We start from the raw sequence: 26,300 nt of genomic DNA on the forward strand, positions 1-26,300 counted from the left end.
TTTTGTTTTATTTCCTGATTTGATCTCACAGAACTTACAACCTGTCGCAATTATATTACATGATATTTGTAATATAATTAAAAGTCAAAGTTGAAAATAAAATATTCAGTTTACAAAATTCAGTCTTTGATATACTCAAATGGGGATCAATTCATTCTGTATTTAAAAAAAAAAGGTAATGGTAATCTTAAAATTGTTATTTTTTATTTCTATTTATTCTTTGAATTTGAAAGTTTTTTATTGACAATATCAAAGTGGTTCGGTTGGTGAATGCATAAGTAAGATTTAATAGAGAGGGGGCGGGTAGCGTGGAGGGGTGTTCTACACTTAAATTCTTTATCTGTTCTTTGCGGAATTCAAGTTTATCATAAATATTCTATAAATTTACGGGTAATGACTTCATTTTCGATATGAAAACTATCTAGCATGTAAACATAAGAGAACAAGAGGTCGAAGATGGCCCTAGGTCGCTCACCTGAGAAACACACCATAACAGTGTAAACATGTTTGGCCTAGTGATTTCATGAATAAAATATTCTGACCAATTATCATTAAAATTGGAGCAAAAACCTTGAGTATAAACAAGTATTTTCTTTGGTTTGACCTAGTGACCTAGTTTTTGAACCCCAAATGACCCATATTCAAACCTGATCTAGATTACATCAAGGCTATCCTTTTGACCAAATTTCATGAAGATCAATTGAACAATACAGCCTCTATCGCATACACAAGCTTTTTCTTTGATTTGAACTAGTGACCTACTTTTTGACCCCTGACAACCCATATTCGAACTTGACTTAGATTTTATCAAGGCAACCATTCTGACTAAATTTTATGAAAATCCAGTGTAAAATGCAGCCCCTATATGCCTCAGTAAGTTTTATGATCCGCACTAATTAGGGGACACCTTCGAAATTAAGTTAGGGTCTTGATTACCTAGGTGACCTAGGTTTTATCAGGTTTTGACTTGATTTGACCTAGTGACCTAGTTTTTGAACCCAGATGACCCATATTCGAACTTGACCTGGACTACATCAAGGCAATCGTTCTGACCAAATTTCATGAAGGTCAATTGAAAATTACAGCCTCTATCGCATACGCAAAGTTTTCCTTTGATTTGACCTAGTGACCTACTTTTTAACCCCAGATAACCCATAATCAAACTCGAACTAGATTTTATCAAGGCAATTATTCTGACCAAATTTCATGAAGATCAATTGAAATTTACAGCCTCTATCGCATACAGAAGGTTTTTCTTTGATTTGACCTAATGACCTACCTTTTTACCCAAGATGACCCATATTCAAACATGACCTAGATTTCATCAAGGCAATCATTTTGACATGATTTCCTGAAGATCAATTTAAAAATATAGCCTCTATCGCATACACAATGTTTTTCTTTCACTTTACCTAATGACCTATTTTTTTTGACCCCAAATAACCCATATTCAAACTTGAACTAGATTTTATAAAGACAATTATTCTGACCAAATTTCATGACGATCAATTGAAAAATACAGCCTCTGTCGCATACACAAGGTTTTTCTTTGATTTGACCTAGTGACCTTATTTTTGAACCCAGATAATCCATATTCAAACTTGTCCTAGATTTTATCAAAATTATTATTCTGATAAAAATTTATGAAGACTAATTGAAAAATACAGCCTCTATCGCATACACAAGGTATTTCTTTGATTTGACCTAGTGACCTAGTTTTTGACCCAAGATGACCCATTTTCAAACTCGGCCTAGATTTCATCAAGATTATCATTCTGACTAAATTTCATGAAGATCAGTTGAAAAATACAGCCTCCATCGCATACACAAGTTAAATGTTGACAGACAGACGACAGACAGACGGCAGACGACAGACAGACGACAGACAGACCACGGACGCCGGACATCGAGCGATCAGAAAAACTCACCTGAGCATTTCTCAGGTGAGCTTAAAAACAGAGATTTATATTAAGTATTGTCCTTCAGTATATATAGTCCTTGATTTGATTCACATCTTACGAATTTAGATTTTTAAAACTACACTTCCATCGTTTTAAAAGGAAATGTTCATTTACGTTCCAAAGAATCTTTTAATGGATGATATCACGTTTAATGTTTATACAGCACCGCCATGTGGTATATTAATCCGAGTGCGTTCTTATTATGGCATTGATGACCGAAGGCATTAAAGTATGTCCCATCAAAGCCATCTTATATGCCTCAGTACGTTTTATGATCCGCACTAATTAGGGAACACGCTCGAAATTAAGTTAGGGTCTTGATTATCTTGGTGACCTATGTTTTATAATGTCATTTGCATAATAGTTACTTAATAATTTCCGGTATATTACTTAAAACAGCAACTTCAGTGGCATGGAGCCGCGGCCCCTAAGAATGTAAATGTCATTCAAGTCAGACCAAAATATAAACAATAACTTTTTGAAGTTGAGGCAAAAAAGATAAAATGAAAGAAAATATGACATTTTGAAATGTAAGGAACATTTTATACTTGTATGATGTGTGGTAAGAGACTGGAAATGCTTGTTCTTTTCTGACGAAAATAAGAATAAAGCAGGCTTTTCAGGTACGATATGATTAATAAAATACAATTCGTAATATAATGATCATTTTGTGTAGGTTTTCTTATCGTTGAGCGTTCTTTTGCCACAAGTAAAGAGCGCATGCGCGTTAAAATCAAAACATCCCTGAAATAGCATAGCAACTAATAGCTTGCATAAAATTAGGTTTGATGAGTCTAGCTTAAACACCGTTTGAATTATAAACATTATCAATTTCGGGCAGACGGACGAACAGCCGGACAGATAATGACAAAACAATATCCTTAGGATAATTAAACATTTCAGTTCATGTTGACATGAAAATGAAGTTTCTCTGCCCAACCACTTTTTTGGCTTTCGAGAAAATGGATTTTACAATGCAACCTGTGTTAGAGACCACCTGTGAACCGAGACCACCTGATTCTTTAGACCACGAGGAAAATAAACTGGGATTTTTAGGCCCTAATACTTAAAGGTAGTAGAAAAAAAATGCTGATAAGTTACTAAATCAGGTTTGTTGTGTAATAGCTCAGTCTGCACAATCATGTTTATTACGTTGAAAAGTTCAAAAGAAAATTGACTCTCCATGTGATAAGCAATGAAATCATGAAAAAATCGTGAAAACATCGATGTTTTATTTTTAGCATGCGGGGTTTGATTATCAAACCCTCTGCTTAGATATCACGGCTAAATGTACTGAGTTTGTTGAATTATAGTTGTCAATAATAATGCAAAGTTGGTATAAAAGTTTGTCATTGTCTACATTAACTATTCTGTGTACGTCAATAATTTTGATAAAACAGTACCTAATGCAACTGGTTTTTATAAAGACTCGGCTGATACGGATCTCGAGCCCGCGCTAAATACTTTGATCAAATGTATGATATTATACAGTAAAACAACAAGGTCTAAGGACATCAATAATGGTCTATGTCTGCCTAAATATACATGCTTACATACAGAGATTAAGCAGGAAAGGTATAAATTCAGCAAAATACCGGTTGATTTCATGGACAATGAACTAATTCGATTGGTAATTAATGAGGTCATTTTACAAATTGAAACTTGTAGAGACACTCAAGATAATATTGATACAATATATACAGATTTATGTAAGTACATAATTAGCGAAATGGTCAATAAAATACCTAAGTATGATGCGTCGACGCGAACAAATAAAAGACATAAATGCCATAAACCATACTTGTCTGACGAGTTATCTCAGTTGTGGAATACAATGAGAATTAAGGAAAATGCGTTTCTGAAATGTTTAAGCGGCCGGCACGATAAAACTTTTCTGAGGAATGAATATATCAAAGCACGTAATAAATTCGATAAAAGACTGCGTCAGAGTGAGCGTGCGTACAGTCATTTGCTGACGATATCGAAGAAATGTCCACGAAAAACCCAAATGAATTCTGGGAAAATATTAAACAACTCGGCCCAAGAAATGATAAGAACTTCCCGATGGAAATTATCGGTAATGATGGTAACGTTATAAGGGAGGTAAATGTTATTTTTAAAAATTTGAAAAATGACTTGGAAAGCCTTTACATCGGGAAAAGCGATGGCTCATTTGATAGTGATCATTTTAAGCAAGCAAAAACACATAAAATCCTTTTGGAAAACACAATCGAAGACCCTCTCTATGAATCAAACTACTTATTGAATAAAAAAAATTGTACTGAGGAAATTTCAGCCATTATAATGCAAGCTAAATCACGTTCTTTGCGGGGCTATGATGGCATTCCCTATATTGTTTTAAAATATCCATTAGTTATTGGAAATTTGAAGTGCTTGTTTCAATTAGTATTTGACACAGGAATTATTCCAAGTATTTGGAGGCGATCGATTATCTGCCCTATACTGAAAGATCCCTCAACAGATGCCAGGGTACCGATGAATTACAGAGGAATAAGCTTACTGTAATGTGTAAGTAAGTTATACAGCTCATTCCTAAATAAGAGACTTACATGTTTTCTAGAACAAAATAAGGTATTAGCAGACGAACAAAATGGATTCCGTCGGAACCGCTCCTGCGAAGACCATATATTCATATTGAACAGTCTTATACGTAAAAACGACCACGTAATCACAGCGTTCATAGATTTACGTAAGTGTTTTGACTTCATAGATCGTGATATGATGTTGTACAAACTACTTCTGAACAAAGTTGATGGAAAAGTGTACACCTCTATTAAAAGTATTTATAGCCAATCAACCTCTTGTATACGTATAAATGGAAATACACAGACTGGTTCATTTGCGTCACAGGCGTAAAACAGGGAGATAATTTGTCCTCCACGATATTTTCCGTGTTCATAAATGATTTAGTGTCAGAATTAAATGCCCTTGACATTGGGTTCGAAATTGGTGAACAGAAGCTGTCAGCTTTGTTATATGCAGACGATATCGCATTATTAGCAACATCAGAACCTAACTTGCAACTATTGCTTGACGTTATGTATAGATGGTGTAGAAAGTGGAGAGTACTAATTAACACTGAAAAATCGAAATGTATCCACTTCAGAAAACCAAGATCCGCACAGACGGAACATGAATTTATTATTGGCAATAATGTACTTGAAAAAGTCGACTCATATAAGTATTGAGAGGTCATCTTTCACTGTTATAAGGACTTTTCTTCAACCTGCCAAGCGCTTGCTAAAAGTGGTGGACGTGCACTTGGTAAAATCATCTCGAAGATACACAAAATTAAAGATTTTGTATTTAAAACCTTCAAAAAAATGTACTATTCATGTGTCACGCCCATACTGGATTACTCAGTTGCTGTCTTGGGATTTAAACATAGTCAAGCTATAGACAATATACAAAACAGAGCGACTCGTTATTTCCTCGGGGTACACAGGTTTGCTCCAGTTGTGGCTTTAACGGGGGACACGGCATGGCTACCAAGCGATTATAGACGGTTGATTAGTATTGTCCGACATTGGAACAGGATTATAGCATTTGATGACAACAGAATTTCTTAAAAAGGTTTTCAATATGGATTATGATAGATGCAGAAATAATTGGTGTAGTGATCTGAAGGATATGTTACATAAGCTAGAATAAAGTCTAAATCTAGAATAGAAACTTATTACTCCAATATATGGTCTCAACAAGTAGTGTCAGTTTGGAAATTAAAACGGCGTTTACGCAAGAAAATTACATTAAATTAAATTTGAACTGTCATGAACGCTCAATGCTTGCACAATTTCGTATAGGTATACTGCCATTGAGAATTGAAACAGGGCGATACGTTGGAGAAGAACCAGAAAATAGACTGTGTACATTGTGTAATATGAACTTAGTAGAAAATGAGGTTCATTTTTTAGTTGACTGTGTTTTTTACGAAGAAATTAGAGATAACATATTTAGGGATCAGTGGTCAGACATACAGTTCGTCCAAAAGAACAGTAATGATAAGCTAAGAACATTAGCTGTCATATCCTCGAAAGGTTGCTAGGTATCTGGCGAAAGCCTCTTCCAAAAGATAAAGTGCACTTTTTAAACGGTGAAGCTTGCGATACTATTGATACTATATACTTGTAATATGCATCATTTCAAACAGTAAGAATTATTTATGTGTGGTAAACTTTTTACATATAATAAATTTAAAACTGTTTTAATCATCAAAATATCCACATATTTGCTGTGAGTTAAAATGATATCTTATTTCATATTATTCCCATTTTAGATCATGTTATAAATGTGTAACAAGTTAACAGGTGACATATAGGCCCATTGGGCCGGGTGTTGTGAATGTTGATCATTTATTGTAATATGTATGTACTGTATATAACACATGTCACGTCAATAAACAATTTACTCAATTATATTTTAGGAGTATAGAAATAGAAAAATGTTAAAAATAGCACCATATCTAGGGGCAAATTAGATTGAAACAAAGCTGGTGACCTAGTATTTTTATTTGATTTTTCAATACATCATAACATGATCTTTAAAAACAGAACATTTCATCAAAATCTATTTATTGAGAAAACATTTACAAAACTGTAGCGAGCGTCCTTAACTGTTTACTCTATATTTTCATAAAAATCAGCTCATATGACCATCAATGTATTGATTTTAATTAATTATCATACCAATCCGTGTTGGAGCTAGTTTGTTTTTCTGAAACATTTACTGTAGTACTCATTCATTTTATGCAAATTAGTTAAGCATACCTAGTATGAAGTAACGAACGTACCTTTTTTCAGAAAACACTGAGAGACTTTAAGATCAGAAAGTTGTTTAATGTATTGAAATTGATTAAATACGTTACAAGTATTTTATAACAAAGCTTTTCATTTGGTAACATTCTCTTCAGTATTCATGAATATGCAAATTAGTTTTATTAATACACATGCACAACAGTGCTATAAATAAAAGACTGTGTCCCAGCAGCTCTATATTGGTTCAATTTTTATTAAATGGACAACAAAAGCAGCATAAAGTTTTGATATGGTACATTTACTGAAATAGCCAGTCAAACTGACTAGTGACAATTAATATATGGTGTTGAACGTTTCTAAAATTCTGTAAAAAACACAAGATCGCAGAGTTATTAAAATAGTCAGTTAATCTTATTTACTTTGCGGAGTATATCACATCGTACTGAACAGCCTAAATTACCATAACTGAAGAATCAATTTTTTTATTGATATTTCATATCGCCCTTCACTAGCAGCATTACTTGACACCAGTAAAATGGTTCAACTTGAAAAGAAACATACAAAATGTGCATAACAGTGTCAACATATTAAACCATCTAGTTCGGGTTTTGAAGGTAAATCTTCAGTGTCCGTTTGTCCGTCCGCCTGTAGCGAGAGCAACTACGAACGAAAAATTCATTACTACAGTAATGATTAGAAAGACGTAGAAACAAAATCTATCTAATATTTGTGCCATAACTTTCCATGTGAGTTCAATGTTATTGTCAGCCCAAGACTGATCTCTCTTCAGAGTGTCACCTGTGACGTCATATTTGACGTCATTATGCTTCTCAGTAGATACGACGCCACCAGCTTTCATTGGTGAAACTTTGTCATTTGGCATTGAATTTAAAGCCGACGAATTCCAGCACATCATTTTGGCTGTGCATCTAGTTATTGTAACAATGAACGAGTTTTCTTCTGGTTGACCTTCTTTGTGGTTCATGATTAGAATAAGAACTGTTATCAAGATGCCAACTGCTGCCAAAATCAGCACAATGCCAAGATACAGACCTGTAAAAAATCATAATGTTATAATTGAAAACGAGACAAAATCATGAAGATGCAAATAATGATGAAATGGAAAAAGACGTTTCACGTTTACTAACAGGAAATAACGTGTTAGTTGTAGTTTCAGAACAAAAATAGAAATCGAATGCAGGTCTTTTAACGAGTGAATTAGATGAATGCATGACCGTCTGCTAATATGCATTTGTTCTATTGCTGGTTTGCTTTGCCTTCACTTTCTTTAAGTTTTACTTTGTTTATGTATTTTTATGTATTTTTTATGATGTTCACGTCCATACATACACTGTTATAGGTTTTCAGCATAAGGGGTGTTCTTTAGGTAATGGTTAGGTAATGATTTTCGGCAATGTACGTTCAAATACATAGTGTCCTGATGTTATTTCGGCACTCTACGACCGCTATGTAGTTCATACGAACAATGAGCCAGAGAATGCCGAAATCGCTTACGGAGAATACATGCTCATTTGGAAATTGCCAAATGTCATTTCATTACCTTAAGTTGTGGGTTTTTGTACGTACTCTTTGTACCTTTTTCCTTTTTTTACTTACACAGTACACTCTCAATTACCTAAGACTGAAATTGTTATTGAAGTTGGTGGCAGCGAATTTGCGACGATGGTCAGAAGAACTGCAAGCGCCAAAAAGACCGTAAGAACGTAGGAGAGTTTCTCTCCCGAATCAACAGGAACGATGAAAACCAAGGCAACCATCAGCGATGTCAGAATAATTGGCATCATAACATTCAAGTTGTAAAACTGTGTTCTCCGCCCTGAAGAAAAGAAATATAATTAAGACAAAAATCATTCTACAATAGAAATAACGGTATCACAAGTAATGACAAAACTGTATCTTCAAACTCTGTTTTGACGTCAAAATGAATATCAAGCACACATTAATAAATTAGACATATTTAACAGTCATACAAATATTTGGGCTACTTTACCTACAGTGATAGTTGATACTTTCAAAAAGGCCAATTTGTTTTGTAATTTAACATCTCTACAACAACAATCACTTAAACTGTTTTGCTAAATAGACGTTGTTGTTCTTACTTAGATAAATCCAGAAATCAAGCTGTGGATACACCCTTACTGTTCCGTCCGGCAGATGTTCTGTTAGATTTTTGTCCTCAATTTCTGTATGTGTTATTTCCCATTCACCGTGCATTCTGAAACATTACGATAAAAACTTAAAATATGTATGTTCGATCAAATAATTCATGTTCTGAAATGAATTTAAATTTGTTATCCAATGAGATTATTTCTTTCAATGTAATAATCACATTTGATATCTAATAATTAAGCTTTAATTACGAAACAAGGCACGCGCCTCATGACACTAGTTATCAAAGCTAAAAGATCCATTACTGACACAAAAAAGGTGTCGAGGTCTCCTACATAATCATGCTTTTGCAACAATATAACATATCTGACAGTACGGATAGTCTTGTGGATATGCACATCAGATCTATAGTGTAAAGGTGCTTGAGTATTAGAAACAAATATCTGTTTTTCGGAAAACAACAATATTACATATCTGACAGTACAAATAGTCTTGTGGACAGCAGATCTACAATATAAAAGTGCTTCAGTATTAGAAAGCAAATAAACTGTTTGGGTTTTTTGGAAAATGTAAAATAATCACCGACAAGATCGAATTGAAATTTTGGTTTTGACAACTTACTCAAAATCTTCAAGATTAACTTTCTCATGTAAGTGGTCAAGTTTAACTTCTTCTATAGTATATGTCCAACTGACGATTTCAATGGCACACTTTTGTTGGTCATAAGGGTAGTATGTTATATCCACCTAAAATCATAATAAATTTATTATACTGGAAGCAAAATATGGTTACCAGCTTCAAACATACAGGCTGACTAGTTGTGTGGAAGCACAAGTTATGAACCAGGTTGTTATGTTTTCTAAATCTTTCTGATAATTATTCACCAGGGCTTGATGCGAAAAAGGTCTTGCACATTTCATTTCCTCTTATGAACATATTTAACCAAACCTTACTTTTTATGTTTAATCCCTACTTTCTATGCTTCCACAGAAACTTCTAATTATTTTATTCAAGAAATAGTGGATAAAAAATCGTGTTTTAACGTTAAAGAGGTTATACGTCCGCGGAATAATTCTAACGACGTATAACCGATTTTAAGATATTAATGCAGGTAAAACACGATTTTGCTATACATTATTTCTATTCTAATTAATATACCCGTAATCTAAAACACTGACGTCGTCATTTTAGCGTAACCGTGTTTTAACAGAAACGAGCATATTAGAATTGAGGTTTACAAATGATAAAGTTTGCATTCTGAGACAGATGTCCAAGTTTAGTTGGCCATGTTTGATATATACACAGTTAAATAAAATAAACACACATCTGTATGTTCAAAAGTCACCCTTGCGCAGATGAATAAAATGTTCAGAAGTCAATATTAAGCATGCTTAAACGCGCCTAAGATTCCACATTTTTTTAAAAGAGCTTTTGAATTAGTATTTTTGTCAACTTTTATATTTTTTACTTATTTTCTGTATTAGAATGTTTATGAATTTTTAATCAGTAATAGTTCATAATCATTCATACGATGTATCAACCTAGATATGAAATTCATACACAAAGTATAAAAAATCGACAAAAAGCTTACATGCAAAGATATACACAAAATATAAAAGGTAAGGGTAGATTTCTAATAAAGAAAAAAGAAAAGAAGCACTAAGCGTTCACGCACCTCACAATGCACAACAAACAACAGAGGCGGTTCCCAGTCCACCGTGCCATCATATTTCAGGCGAAGAAGGAGAGCATCATTTGATAATATATCTAGATCTTGAAGGCTGGAAATTGTAAAACTAAGTTTAAGAATACGAAATTAATTTTGTAGATGCGTTTGTACTGCTTTCCAAGCTTCAAAATTGAAAAAGTAAAGCATGTTAAATCCAAACTAATTATCAATTACTTTGCATAAAAGTAGTGCAAGTCGCGCCACGTGCTCTGTCGTGCGGTAACAAGAAAATTACTGAAAGCGATGTCAAAACAATGTCTGAGAGATAATCCAACTGGGAGCTGTGATACTGAGAGACTTTAAAACGCAACATTTTGTACTTCGAGCCAGAAATGTGTGTGAATATTTGAAGCAATATTTTTGATCACATAATGCATTCGAAACTTTTACAAATATCTTGCAATATTTACTGTTGAAGATTTTCTTACATGAAACTCGTAAATAATTTAGCACTTATACATGTACAACAATTTCTGCACTGATGCAATTTTCAATAGATGGCGAGATCCTCTTTTTTTTATATACTACTGATCATGAAAAACAGTATTTTCAATTTAGAAATTGCAAACAGGCATTGTTGACAGGAGTTGATTTCAAGGTACTGACATAACTTGAGACATACCATGTTCTGAAACGGTTAATTTTGTTACATATGCAGAAGCTCGTCACAAAAAATAAATGTTATATTCTAGATAAAGATTTTAAAGTGTTCGTAATTTTAACATCTTTCTCAAAAATGACAATGCAACATCATAAAAAGAGCTTCTTTGTTTACACCTGGAAATCCGTGTAATATTAAGCATTTATGTTTATTGTCTTTCTCGCAAAGACTTCAAACACACTAAAAGTAATAAGTAAGTCATATAATGTTAGCTATTTGTCAATCCGGTCAGCATTATGATCACACGAAATAAGAACTTGTTCGAATGAATCTTGTATCATTCAACGACTTTCATTTTGTAGTGATGGGCCTCCGTGGCCGAGTGGTTAAGGTCGCTTGTTTCAAATCACTTGCCCCTCATCGATGTGGGTTCGAGCCTCACTCGGGGCGTTCAATTCCTCATTTGAGGAAGCCATCCAGCTGGCTTACGGAAGATCGATGGTTCTACCTAGGTGCATGGAGGGTCAACTGGGAACTTCCTCTACCATCAAAGCTGGAAAGTCTCCATATGACCTATAATTGTCTTGGTGCGACGTTAAACCCAGCAAAATAAATAAATTTATTCATTTTGCAGTAGGTGTCTTCTGAAACACTTAGTTATGCAAATATGTATTTCTTCATGGCTCAGCCGGTAGAATATAAAGCCATTTTCGTGACAAATTATGAAAACATATCTATGCCTAAAATACGAGTTACTAACAACCGCGTAAATGTAGCGCTTTGAAGTCTTACAGTGCACATCTATGATAACGCCAAAGCCATGCCTATATTGCATATATAGTCCAATATACTGTGTAAACATGCTATATACAGATTTGTGCGGTGTTTACCTGACAGTGGGTAGAAATTAGAATCGGGGGCTCCCACTCGACCTCTCCAGTATATTTTACTCTCATTAACAGATCGTTACTCTCTATACCTCCTAGGTCAGCAAGGCTTTTTAAATGAGATTTTACAATAAATGACGGATATATACGACATAGTGTATATATGTAAGTTATTGTTCGATATCTTAAGAGTTAAACTATACATTACCGGACACATCTAAAACCCTACATTTTATATATTCCATTAAAATATCAACATAAAGATTTTTTAACTTTTGTAGCTTTTAAGAGCCACCACAAAATAACTTTATTCTTTCGTATTTCCATGTTGGTAATTATACTGATTTGCATGAAAAATACTGACACCTTGAACTATACTTGGAATGCTGAGCGCAAAGCGAGGAAGCTACTAGTATCATTATTTAATCATTATTTTAATTCATTTGATTATATCTCCTTTAATTCAAATGCGTTATCTTTACCCTAAGTATAAATGTAACTGCATACTTTAATCAAATCTTTGTGATAAAGTACCATGTGCGATGTGTTATTATAATACGCTACTCACGCATTGTCAACTACAAGTTCCGGTTTCCATATATATTTTGGCTGTGTAAATATGTACTCTATGTCGTCCTTGGCTGACTTGTCCCAAACAATTCTGTCGTCTTCCCATTCCTGAAAGGTATTAAAAGTAGTATTCAATGTTATTATATTTTCAGTCCTTTGGGATCAAAGAGAATAATTCATTTCAAAGAATTCCGATTAACCAGGTGCTAGAGGGGTGGGGTGGGGGGCATGAGTCGTGTTGCCCATTTCATTACCTCATGAACAGACTCGATCAAACCGAGTCAGTCTTCTTCTGGGTTGCGTTTTATGCTTCCAAACAAAAATCCTTTCACATATTTTTTATAGGAAAAAGCAATATTCTATTTATCATTATATTGTTTAAATGTTCATTCCGTCTCTAAAGTGTTCATAAGGCTATGAAAAAAATTTCAGAATCATCTCGAAAATGAGAACGTTATGAACATTTTAATATCTGGTTAATATGGCTGCCATTTGTTTCCCTGGCAGCGTAAAACAAAATGGCGTATTTAAGTTAAAATATTTATTTGAAATGTTTTCCCTTCATTTCGAAAAGAAAAATTCTTTTCAGACTAGAACGAAAGAAGTTATTATATTTTACATACTGGTCTAAATGACACTAATTTTATTTCAAGAGTAATTTTGTTTAATGAATAATTCAGCATTGCGTAAATGACATAATAAACACTAAAATTGCTGCCGTCGTGGTAAGCCATATCCTTACATTTCAAACTGTCCCGTATTTTGATTGGACAAAATCTTCTACGTAAGTTCAATTTACAATCAGACGTTCTATCACTTTTAAGAAATAAAATACAGCATAAAGAACATAGTAAAAGAAAGAACAAATTCTTTGAGAGCATGCAACTCTAGCCACACAAAGATCAGTATAGTAACTTTACTGTTTGTACGCATCAAAAACAATGGTCACCCTTAATTAAAAAAAAACAATGATAGATATTCAGCAGGAAAAGCCATGTTCCAAAAATGTAACCTCTCAAAAAAACAACTCACAGCACGCGGACATGCTCACGATCAACACACCTACACCCACACTCACACACACACAGAGGACAAAATAAATGAAAGCATTAAATCCCCGCCGGGTGAATCCGTAAAACACACAGTGGTATCAGAAGGCATGTTTTGTAAAACACAAACACGCTCTCGTAAATTTATATAAAATGCAAACCTTAACATCAATAGCATTAGTTTTATAAAATATGACTACTTCTTAGAACCATTCCAGTAAGCTTCTACTAAAAAGGAAGCATGAAGCATCAAGAGAAAATAACGTGATTGTTCGCATATTTTAAATCTATTTTATGAATTGAAAGTAACGCTATTCATTCATTATTAATCATAACAGACAAGAGACGGATGTAGCAAAGGCGGTTTATCATACGGTATTGACTTCGCAAATATTTTAACGTGGGAAATATAATCCATATTGCAACCGACAGGAACAGCCATTGACTACGATCATACGATGGAACAAACTAATGGAGCACGTCCTTGAAATGCTGTTAATGATATAACTCGGGAGAGTAAAAGTGATATGTTTGTGATAATCGATGTTGCTTTTTTTCCTTAATTCAACGTTGGTAAATCTGCATTAAAATTACACCAACTAAATATCTGGCATTTATAAAATAAAAGAAATGTCAGGACCTTTTTTACAAAATTGGACATGAATATAAATATAAAAAAACAACGAGACTTCTTAAAACCTGGATAAAGAGCTGTTTCATTTAGGGGAGGTTGTGTTCTTGGAACGTGGCTGTTCCTATAGAATGGTTATAAAACCATTTTTAACCTTGGCTTAAACTTTTGAACTGTTCTGATTAGATTGTGTATGTGTTACTTGGGTATCTTTGCCAAATGTTTCTTTTTTAGATATTCATATTAACCGCGTTAAAATATTAACGGCGTCTACTTGTAGCATTAAGCACAATGCCAAACTTTATAGCGCTGCCTCAATGGAATATCACGCAGTATATTCGTGAAATGATTCCCCACCAAACACAATATACGGGCTAACCAGTCTAAGAACTATCATCTTAATGCTGAACGCCAAGCGATGAAGCCACTTGTACCATTTTTGCTTCAGTATGACACGGTCAGGGAGCGAACCCAAATCTTTCAGTAATCAAAGCAGGCGTTCTACCAGTAAGCTACCGAGGCGGTTACTAATGCTTAAAAAGGATGGCATAATCTGTAGCAGCTACATAATTAAATTTTATACTATCAAATCCTTGAAGTACTTACGAATGTCAACCAACCAGCCATTGTGAGTTTCTGTCCCTTTAAATCCTGAAAATAAAACAAAAATCCTTTTTTTTTCTCTAATGCAACATTACAACGTAGGCATCATCCCAATCCCAGTAACTTGGATATAAGAAAAACCTGTTCAAGAAAAAATGTATTACTTTTGTGCGAGTCATGAAAAAAAATATAAATTGATCACAAGTCGAATCTGTGTATCTTTAGAATCAAGTAAAATGTCCAAGACAGTTCATTGATAAAAAAAACGGACTATCTAGTCCATTTATATTAATCAAGACAACAGAAAACATTGGTCATAGGTCGGGACCAATAAGGTCTGCATGGACCCCTACCCCCGACATTCTTTCGTAAATACCAAATTGTTTGATAGGGTAAATAGTTCTAAAATAAAATAGTACCAAAATGGAGTTGAGCCAATCTTTTGCTAACATATTTTGACAGTTGTCAATTTTCCAGAACATTATCAAACAGGTTCAAATGGTGCAATTTGATCCCAATAATAATTCATATCTGATCCGGGGTTTGGTTCGAATTAGTTCTTTTAAAGCACTTTGAACTCGATGTGAACTCAACTTAGACATTTATTTTCTTTTTTTAATGGAACTGATAAGTATTTTATGACAACAGCCTGTGGCAGCAGCAACATGACATCGAAATATAAATGTTCTAAAGGTAAGGCTGGTCAATATTCGTTAAAATAATTTTATAGATAATATATGGGGCAGTTATTTTTTTCCTAACATAGAAATGAAAACTGTAATAAAACTCTGACTCTAAAGTCCCAGTCACACTGCCAGGTATGGCGAACTAGATATTTCTATATTTTATCATTAATTCTAACATGACTCGATTTGATTTCCAGTTAAACAAAGAAGGAAATCAAGCTCTGTATATTCTGTGATAAACAACGGTTGACGCGTGGACCGGTAAGAGAGCATTATGACGTCAATTATGACGTCAAATTGCGACATGACGTCCGGTACATTACTCCTCGGGTAAATGAAGTCTAGCATAATATTTATTATAATATGTCAATGAGCATGTCAGAATGAAAACAATCAAGCCCTTCTTGTGATTTATCATCTAATTTACCAAGGTTCATCGTTCAGATGCTTCAGTATTTAATCACTCGGGCTAACGCCCTCGTGGTTCAATTCCTACGCATCTGAACTCTGAACCATGGTAAATTAGACGATAAACCACTCGAAGGCCTTGATTATTTGTTAAGTCTAATACAACTAGAACAAAGGCAAATGTTATTCTGGATCACCCACGTACATTAATAAAATATAATTATTTTATAAATAAAATATTAAGGATTAACTACCGGTTATTAATAAAAGTTTCATAAAACGTGTGTGAATTACGACACCTTGTCACTAAAGTTTAAATACCAATTTATTTTCCTCAAAAGAGTTTTTTGTCATCATTGAAATTTATCCTTATTTGCTATTGATTCACCATTCAGTATGTGTACCAAAATATCATCTATGTATACATATAATTCCTAATTAATTATAACAGAGAAGCTTAATTGAAATGTTCTCTTTTCTATCCTATTTACAGAATATTATATTTCGACCGGTGTATAATCAATCTATGTCCTTTAATCACGCCGTGTTTATAAACTGCGTCCAGTAACTAAGGAAAGTAATTAAATGCTTCTGTAAAATCTAGAAAAAATCAATATATCAATAATTATTTTACCAGAAAAAAAAAACAATTGAAAATAATAGTCTAGTGCCAGTGAAATGAGTGATATTCATTTCTTTTTTTTTTCTTTATGTTTTGATATGTAATTGATTCGCTCGTTCATCCCATTAGTTAATGGTAGTCTGTAAATTGTAAACTCATTCAAGACCTAGCTTAAAAGATATATTAGTGTATGATAAATTGTACGCCATTGTCAAATTCTATTTTAATACAAATCAGTTGTACATGTTTCCATATCTATTTATACTTTCTCCAAATTTATTTGTATATTTGTTTACGTTAGAATTACTGCAATTCGTTAAAAATCCACAACACTAAATTTTGGGAAACTCAGTACTGGTACTTCTTTAAAGACGTGTTGGTTTCAAAAATACGAGTTAGGTTTATACAATGATAAGTTTGAAAAAAAAACTGTATGTAAGTAAAATATTAAAGGTTGCATTCTAAAAATGTTAAGAAGTGCACACGTGTTAATGTGATAATCCTACATATATGCTTTGTAATTCGGCTGTCTGAAGTGCAGTGTTTCTGTGTCTTTAATTAACACTTGCTTTCAAATATATGAAACATAATTCCTGTAATTCTCAAATGATGGCTTTGTCTCAAGTTATCTATTCCCGACATCCGTAAATTCCACAGTGTCATACAGTGCATATACGTCACAACTTACCTATTCCCGACATGCGTAAATTACAGAGAGATATAGAGTGTATATATACGTTGCAACGTACCTATTTCCGACATCCGTAAATCACAGTGTAACATACGATGTATATATACGTTGCAACGTATCTATTTTCGTCATAAGTAAATCACATTTTGGCATTCAGCGTAAAAATGTCGCAACGCATCTTTTCTAAAAATCCGTAATTAATACTATGAAATTTAGTGTATATACATCATATCTCACAACTTCCTGACATCCGTAAATTACATTGTGACATACAGTGTATATTGTTTGCTACCTACCAGTCTACTAATTTCCAACATCTATATTTTGAAATATGATGTAAATACGCCACAACAAACATGTTCCCCCACAAAAAAATATCACATTGTAACATACGTCGCAACTTACCAGTTCGTCTATGGCGAGAACATTTAGACCTGCTTTTACGTGCGTTTGTAATTTAGGCCGAGAAACAGGATCATACGAAGCATCAAGAACAGTCTCGCTCCTGATTTCCGTTTCTTTTACCGCACTGTAGGCCGTATCTGCCACTGAAACAGTTATGGAAACTATGTTTTGCCATACGCAGTAAAAATCTTGCAAAACGCCTTAAAACATAATAATATTAGGACAATGAGCTCTTAATGATGTGGTCGTTATCGTGTAAAAATGATAAAAAAAATCAGTTAAGGTAATCAGAACAGGACATGATATCTCAAAAGGAAAATTCAAGATGTTGTGCCAAATGATCGAACAATGATTTGATAAAAGATAGCATTTGAAATAGTTGCAATAAAATCTTCCACACACGCGGACGTATTCGTTCATGTATTTGCAATATTGTTTTCATTGAACATTTGACTAAAGAAAGGCACGAAGTTTTCCTATATTACTTTTCCAGCACGCTTCAGCAATTCCATTTACTAGTTAAAGAGAACAAAAATATGGACAGACGTCCAGTAGGGACTACTACGTTCCAAAACCGCATATCTCCCTAAAACAAAACCATCAAGCAGTGTATGTGTATGAATGGTTAAATCTCCTCTCAGTTGTGAAGGAAAGACAGATTTCGAAGGAAGGGTCCAGAATAATATTTCTATACTGAGATATCTATTGTATGCTATTTTTTACCCACAACGTCATACAAGGGCCCGCTTTAAGTCTGGAACTAAGGCAATATTTTTGAAATGCTATTATTATTTTTGACCTCTATATGTAAATCTTGTACGGATTTAAATGAAACTTATTGGTTTAAATTCGAAGTATAAATTTTAGACGTACAACTGTGATGAATACAGCTCTAGGGGATTTAAAGTGCAGTTTGAATAAACTGATGATTACAACCAGCTGGCATCATTAGTAGTTACTTATATTTGGGGACCGATTTTGCCAAAGTTACAAGTACCACATTCACAAATCTACAACAGAACATGTGAAACCGTATGCAAAATTTCAAAAGTGTTATTTCAGTAATTTTAAAGCTATTGGTAAATTTGAAATGCACACAAGTACATTAAGATGATAGCATACAGCTGCTTAAACAAACCTGGTCCTGTTTCAAGAGCTTTGAAAGGAGTTTACATAGCAATTGAAGTGCATGAATTGATTAGTATAATGATTGATAGTGACTTGCAAACTTTTATTCAAGTGAAATTAATTGATACACTTTGTCTCAATAGTTGACACAACGTTTCTAAAATGCGATTCTAGCTAATATCTGACAATTACATGAGTACACGGAAAACTATTACCTTCACAAGAGTGTTTACATATTGAAATATTTCATAGGAGAGTGTATTCTACTCGTGTTTGTTTAACATTTGAGAATCTGTTGACAGTCCCCAGGAAACACAGCCTCATGCTAAGCAGTTTGTCAAAGGAATATTTCCAAAATGCAAATTGCACGGGGGAGACTTTTAAATTGAACTTGAAATAATACTTTAAACGAAAAGTTGTTATGGTGTACGTGGAACCTTATATTTTTATGATTCCCGATGGGGGAATCATATAACCACGGCTTCGTCCGTACGTGTGTCCATCAGACCGTCCTGCAGTTCTTGTCAAAAGAATTTTTCCGCAACCGCAGGTTGGGACTGAGCAAATCGTCATCGGAAGCTTCACTCACGAGAGGAGATACGCAAGTTACTTTCACGTTTAGGTGGAATGATTTTTTACTGAATTATTTCCCTTCGAATATTCAACGTCGGTATACCAGAGCACTATTCCTGTCCGGGAGTATTTGTAAGAAACCATTGACTAGCATTCAAAGAGAGACTTCATACAAAGTTTCACTCCCTAGAGGATATGTGCATATTATCTTCAGGTTCCGGTCGGATGACTTTTCATAGAGTTATTGCCCTTCTATTATTCAACATTTGTAGACTATATCACCACTTTCCTCATCAACCATCACTTGATTTCGTGGAAACTCCATAGGGAGCTTCACTCTAAAGAAGAGATGCGCGTATTATTTACATGTTCCGGTTAGATGATTTTTTACTGAGTCATGACCTTAGCGCCCTCCTTGTCAAGAGTATTTCTCAGCAACCATTAGTTGGAATCTAGAAGCTTCACTATCAATACGAGATGCGCATGTCTTGTAAACACTTCTTCTGAAAAATACTTGCTAGAAATCTACAAAATTCTTAGAAGCATCACTACAAATGAGGTGTGTGCCCATTCAATGAATTCCGCTTTTGTGATTTTAATATGCATTAATCATATCTCGGGGAGCGTCCGTATGTTTTAACAATATTTTCATGTTTAAAATGTGTGTGTCCATGTTTCAAAACACCAGCTCTATTGAAACACCAGAACATCTGTGTTCTTAAAATCACCTGAGCTGAATATTTCATTACTTGTCTACCTGACCTATTCTGATAGACAGAATTATTGAAGAATAGTTTAACAGACTTATTTTATATAATATATATACTGAAAATGTTTGTTTTGTGGCCACATTTGTTTCTATTTATGTTTGTAAATGGTCATTGTTATGTACCGATTTACCATTACATGAAATGAAAATGAATATGGTAAAACTTTAAATTTACTGAATGGTAATGTAACATAATCATATTGTAAAATTTTAACTTTATTGAATAGTAATGTAAACAGAATTATATAATAAAACTTTAACTCTATTAATAATAATGTTACATACTTAAATAGTAAAGCATTAACTTTAATTAGTAATTTTGAGGTAACAGAATTATAAAACAAAACTTCAAATTTACTGAATAACGGTAAAACTTTAAATTTATTGAATAATATTGTCACAGAATTATAAGGTTAAACTTTAAATTTATCGAATAACTTTGTACCAGAATTATAAGGTAAAACTTTAAATTTATCATATGTTATTGTAACAGAATTATAAGGTAAAACTTTAAATATATTGAATAATATTGTAACAGAATTATAAGTTTTACCAAAATTATATGGTAAAACTTTAAATTTATTGAATAATAATGTTCACATTAATCACATATCTGATATAAAATACTGAAATTTCAAATTTTGAAAATATAAAAACAGAAATACTTACATTCATAAGTAATTAACATCTCGATTATAACATTTAATAAAAGATAGATTAACGTATTTCTTCTGGCCTTCATGATTTCTTAATGTTTCCTTTTTGTTTTGTTTTTTGTTTACTTTTTCAAAATATCTTTGAATGTCTATGACACATTTACAACCTCTATCAGATAATATTTAATTCACGAGTTTCATGCTTTGGGTACAAAATAATGCCTCGGCATCGATTTATTTCTTGCTGCACGTAACAGACACGTTTAATTAGATATTATTTCATATCTTCTGAAAATGTTTTTTTTATAAGAATAGCTATATTAATAACATTATTTTAAACTCTTTTAATCTCCATATCACATTGTATTTGTATTTTTTTTTCTGCTTTATCCTTACGTACAGCGATTAATGTCTGAAATGACAGTTTCCCAATAATTGCCCAGGGAAACTGTATCCAATAATTGCAACAAATCGAAACAGAAAATGTTTTGTTTAAAAAGAGATACTATCTCGCTGAAAGTAAAATAATATTTACAACATCTGCCGATTTGAAATGTAATTTATAAACTATGTTTTTCTCTGGTTAGACATAATTAGGGTTCAGATGGTCTTCTTATAAATTACATTAACTGTCACAATATCAGTCTTAAAGAGCCGCGTGCCGCCCGCTTAGCTCAGTATGGAGAGCGTCGGTCTACGGATCGCGGGGTCGCGAGTTAGATCCCCGGGCGGGGCGTATGTTCCCTCTTCATGTGGGGAAGTTGGCAGTTACTTGCGGAGAAAAGGTTTTTACCAGTAAAGAATCCAGGAACACTGGTTAGGTTAACTGCCAGTCGTTACATGACTGAAATACTGTTAAAAACGGCGTTAAACCCAAAACAAATAAAGAGCCACGTGTGGCTGTAAATTTCTCTCCATATTTTGACTTGTATATAAATGGGTTTCGCCTAGTACCGAAGGAACTGAGAGGCATGTTTCATGTTCTTTGATGAACAGACATAATCAGACCAAGTCTTTTTCCTTTGTTTTCTTGCTGGGTTGCGCTATATGCGTCCGAAAGATCTTCCTTCTTATAGATTTTCATTCATTTCAAATATACGTCAAAGCGTTTTACATGTATGACTTGCTAAAGAAATTCTTCTTAACACAATTTTCCTTACGGTTTTAGTTTGTAAAGTCATAGTGTTTAAAAATATATCCATTTGGACCAATGGTGCAGATTTTTCATAAAACATTCGGTCTAGTTTTTCTTTCTTTTTTTTTTCTTTGGTGTGTCGTGAACATTATTTTTGAGATATATCTATATTTTTATAGTAATGTTAACAGCTTTCTGGTATATGATTTCAAATAAAGGTGATATAAGTAGGTTGATTAATTGCTTATAATGGGGAAACTCTACAGGTCTACAAAGTCTTGTAGGGTGGCATTTGCCATTCGAAAAGAAAACCTTTAGGAATTGTTGTCTTAAATGTGTGAATGCTTCTTAATGCCTCATAGGTTTTATCACTACAGCATTCATTATGTTTTAGTGTGTCGGCTGTAAAAATAAAAAATGTCTTTCCGCATTTAGACTCGGTATAGTTGTAATTTGGATCCCTTTGGGTCATTGTGTCCATTCAATTATCGATATACTATGGTTCTGCGCTAGCTTTTATGTCAATATCCCCCATGAACAGACACCATCCAACCGTGTCAAAAATTTGTTAAGTCGTTTATTCTAAGATAACTTGATATAAAATTCTTACGAACTTAATTTTCCAGTACAGAGATTCATCCCTTTTGGTAATGGACATTAAAAGAATCGTGATTATTACTATCACGTTAAATGAAAAGAAAATTGTAAAATTAGAATTGTCAATACTGCTAAAGCTAATATTTATATTGAAGCCATTCTACACAAAAGCATACAGTCAGTGAGAGTTCATAGCTTTTTAAGTGTCTAATCTATTCAAACTGAATATTCTAAAATTAACATGTTTATTGTTAATGATACACGCTCACTGTGACGTCATGTCCGCCTACTTATCAGTGCCAAGAAAAAGTGTTACCATATTTTGAACATATAACAGACATTTTCATCAAAATAATATCTAGGAAAGAAGCGTTTATTAATTTGTATAAAAAATCCAAATTATTTGCACTCCACACCGAATACATTTACGTGGGTCTCGGTTTGGCGATATCCTTCACCAACTACCGCGCAGGTATATTGCGCTGTACTGAAAAGGGGAGGTAACACAACGTTGGAAGTTGATATTTCACAACTTATCCGTAGAATCGCTCTACAGTTTGCATTTCTGTAGCAGGGGATTATATAAAATCTATGGGTTTGTCTTTGACAGAACTAACGTTAGATAACATTTTTTTCCATATTCATATAGTGTTTACATGCACTAGTAAAATTTAACTCGATGCAATGGATTTTAAATAAACGAAAAAAAATCAAATCGAATCTGTATTTAATTTGCTTGGTCTCGTTCTCTGCGTCTTCTTATATATTTGTTTTGTTTAAAATGTTCCTTAAAGGACAAGGAAAGCCTGGCAATAAGTTAATCTTGTATGAAAGCTAACCTCAAGCCTTTTATAAAGCTGAAAGAATTTTTAAAATCGGACCACTATTGAAAAAAGAATGTGGCAGTTTAAAATCTAAGAAAATTGCTGATCATGGAGGCTGCCATTTAAGTGTGTTTATGACGTCATTTGCAAACTGCTGAATTCTTTATTTAGCAAATAACCTTTTAAAAAGAGAAATGTTATACCTTTCTTGAGTGTAAGATGTAAAACATGGTAATTTCTTTCATTATAGCTGGAAAAGGTAAAGAAAATATTCATCATAGTTCAAATATTTGTATAAAAAATCTAATTAATCGGCCATTTTGTTTTTGTTGCCATGGAAACAAACCGGCCGCCATTTTGATCAAATATTTAAATGCTAATAACTTTCTCATTTTTAAATCGATTTTGATCATTCTTTCACTTCTTTAAATGATTAAAGAAATAACAGCAGATGGAATTAACAACAAAACAGCATTTCCTTTCCCTTTAAAGTATTTTGCTAAATCAAATTGCTAACAAAATGCTTCCTAACTCAATTGTCCAAAAAAGGGACAGTCAATCACTGTATACTGGGTTATTTTCGAAATAATTTTTTTTTTGCTAATTTCACCCAAAAATATCTCTCGCAAATTTAAAACAATTTTCAACGTGTTCTACATCATAAACACTCATGTTTTGTGAATTCGGAACAAATAAGGTAGATGATCATGAAATCGCTAATTAAAGCCTTCGCGAAAATTGCGTTTTTTACAGTATTCGTCATATACATCATTAATGTATCAAATTCAAAGTGATGACACACAAAGATAATGTTGTTTCCAATAATTCATATAATCGCAATGTATCAGGTCTTTTGTTGATGAAAATTGTTTATTAATTCTAGTCCTTTTTATTGACACTGAAACCATTATATCTGTTACACTCACTATATAAGTGATCTCTGATATCTTACTATTTGCATATTCTATTAGAAATGGATATTTTAATTTATCGTTTGTTAATTTACTATCGGAATAATTCAAGTGGGCACCGCACCAGCAACATCCTCCGGGACTATATCATAACTTATTCTTTTCGCAAGAGAAATTATTGTCACTGTATATATTTCAACTATAGTGCCAACTATCAACATGGTTCGCAAACCTCAACAGTTGATTATGATCGTTGCTTCTTGCGTAATTTTATCCTCAAAAGTTACGCCCTCAGAGAATACTGATTCATTGATTTTGTTTTATTTTATATAATAGGATTTAATTGTCACTAGCATCAGAGCTTAGCTCAGCGGATAATTATTTCACTTGCTGTAAACACATGTAATGTTGGCTCTCCATAAATGTATTTAAGTCTGAAGGTTGAGATAGCATTCGAGAATACATACTCCCACGGAAAATGCCGATTGTGAATACGTACTCCAACGAAAATTGCCGATTGTGAATACGGATCCACTACTTTAAACACATTGGCCGTTCCCATTGGACTTTTTTTATTGTCAACTTGAATTTCTATATCAGTTTATACGTTAAGACTATTTACATATGTTTGGCGTTTTTAATAAACACCTGCCCCATTACCATGATTACAGTAATTCTACAACTCGTATTATTGTGATGCTATATTTTCTAAACATAGACCTTGATCTGTACCTTCAAAAGTTACTTGTTTCTTTAAGTGATAAGAATGAGATAAATTTAACCGGGCTTGGAGTGAACACTATACGCAATATTTTCACTAGTGTAGTACCACGTCAAGCAAAAATATAATGGTATCCTCATTTGTCAAATGAAAGATCGCGAAAGAAGAAACTTTTGGTTTTCAAACCAAATTTCACCATTTTGTATTTCTGTACCAGTGAAAGATATAATCTGATATGTTTCGCTGTGAATTATTATCTTCAGTCTTTCAATACAATATTTAAATAATTCACTGAAAAAAATATGATAAATTTGCAATGAAAATTGACGCTTTTACTTTTGAACATTCTAAGACAAACAAGGGAGCTGTATCGTTTGCCCCAGATATTAATGAACTTGATCAATATGTGTGATCACACCGTTGTTCGTGTCTTAACGAGGTAGCAGTCACGACTAATTGTCTAATCTCCTTTGAATATTCAAAGTCAATGTCGAAAATAATACAACCTTATTTATTATTTATGAGTTTACAGTTCTTAATGTATTCAGGATGAGCTCTTGAACGAAGTGGAACTTCGACTTGTAGAAAAATACAACACATGTGACAAACATATCAACTGTTAAACATTCACTTTATGAGCAAAACATTACCACCAAATCTCGAGGGATAAGATAACGATAAAATACTTCATTATATATTCTGGTAACTGTTTCATACATCAGCTTTTTCACTTTATTAGTAAACTGAAAAAGGCGCCAGAACTCGAAGGATTGTATCATGTCCAGTCTGATTATCTTTACCAAATATAATCAAAATGATAAAAAAATTCTCTACCAGTACAAATTAGTTAAAGCATAAACACGCAATTTTAGCTTAGAGCATAAAATATTTGTTGATCTATTTGAAATTTCACATAATTGTGCACTGTATAAATACATCTCATAAATCTAGCTTGCTATCTGACACGGGTATGCCCCTTTTTCCAACTTAACAAAATTTGTTTAAGTTTTAGTATAACGTTTTGTGACAGTGCTTTTGACAAGCCAAATGTTATTGTACTCCCTCAACTTTTGCTATTCGTCAATAGGATATTGCTGTGATTTTTTCATGTTAATTTATACAGCTGATATTAAATGAGTGTCTTTTCATATTTAATTTATTAAACGAGCTGAATGAAATAATAAAATGTGGAAAGACACAAATGTAATATTCTTTTTATCACATGTAAACTTTTCCTG

General features: G+C 33.2%; 1 protein-coding gene across 1 annotated transcript; it reads right to left on the reverse strand.

The window, feature by feature from the left end:
• Positions 1-6,481: 6,481 nt before the first annotated feature.
• LOC123538877 (neuronal acetylcholine receptor subunit alpha-2-like) lies at positions 6,482-21,297 on the reverse strand. The gene is made up of 9 exons (XM_045323285.2): positions 20,888-21,297; positions 17,749-17,891; positions 14,940-14,984; positions 12,652-12,761; positions 12,087-12,192; positions 9,488-9,612; positions 8,857-8,972; positions 8,373-8,573; positions 6,482-7,789 (listed from the first exon to the last, which is right to left on the reverse strand). The coding sequence occupies exons 1-9, from the start codon at positions 20,958-20,960 to the stop codon at positions 7,359-7,361; spliced, it is 1,350 nt and encodes a 449-aa protein (XP_045179220.2). The 5' UTR covers positions 20,961-21,297; the 3' UTR covers positions 6,482-7,358.
• Positions 21,298-26,300: the final 5,003 nt, after the last annotated feature.

The sequence above is a fragment of the Mercenaria mercenaria genome, chromosome 18 (assembly GCF_021730395.1).
Source record: "Mercenaria mercenaria strain notata chromosome 18, MADL_Memer_1, whole genome shotgun sequence".
Classification (NCBI taxonomy): domain Eukaryota; kingdom Metazoa; phylum Mollusca; class Bivalvia; order Venerida; family Veneridae; genus Mercenaria; species Mercenaria mercenaria.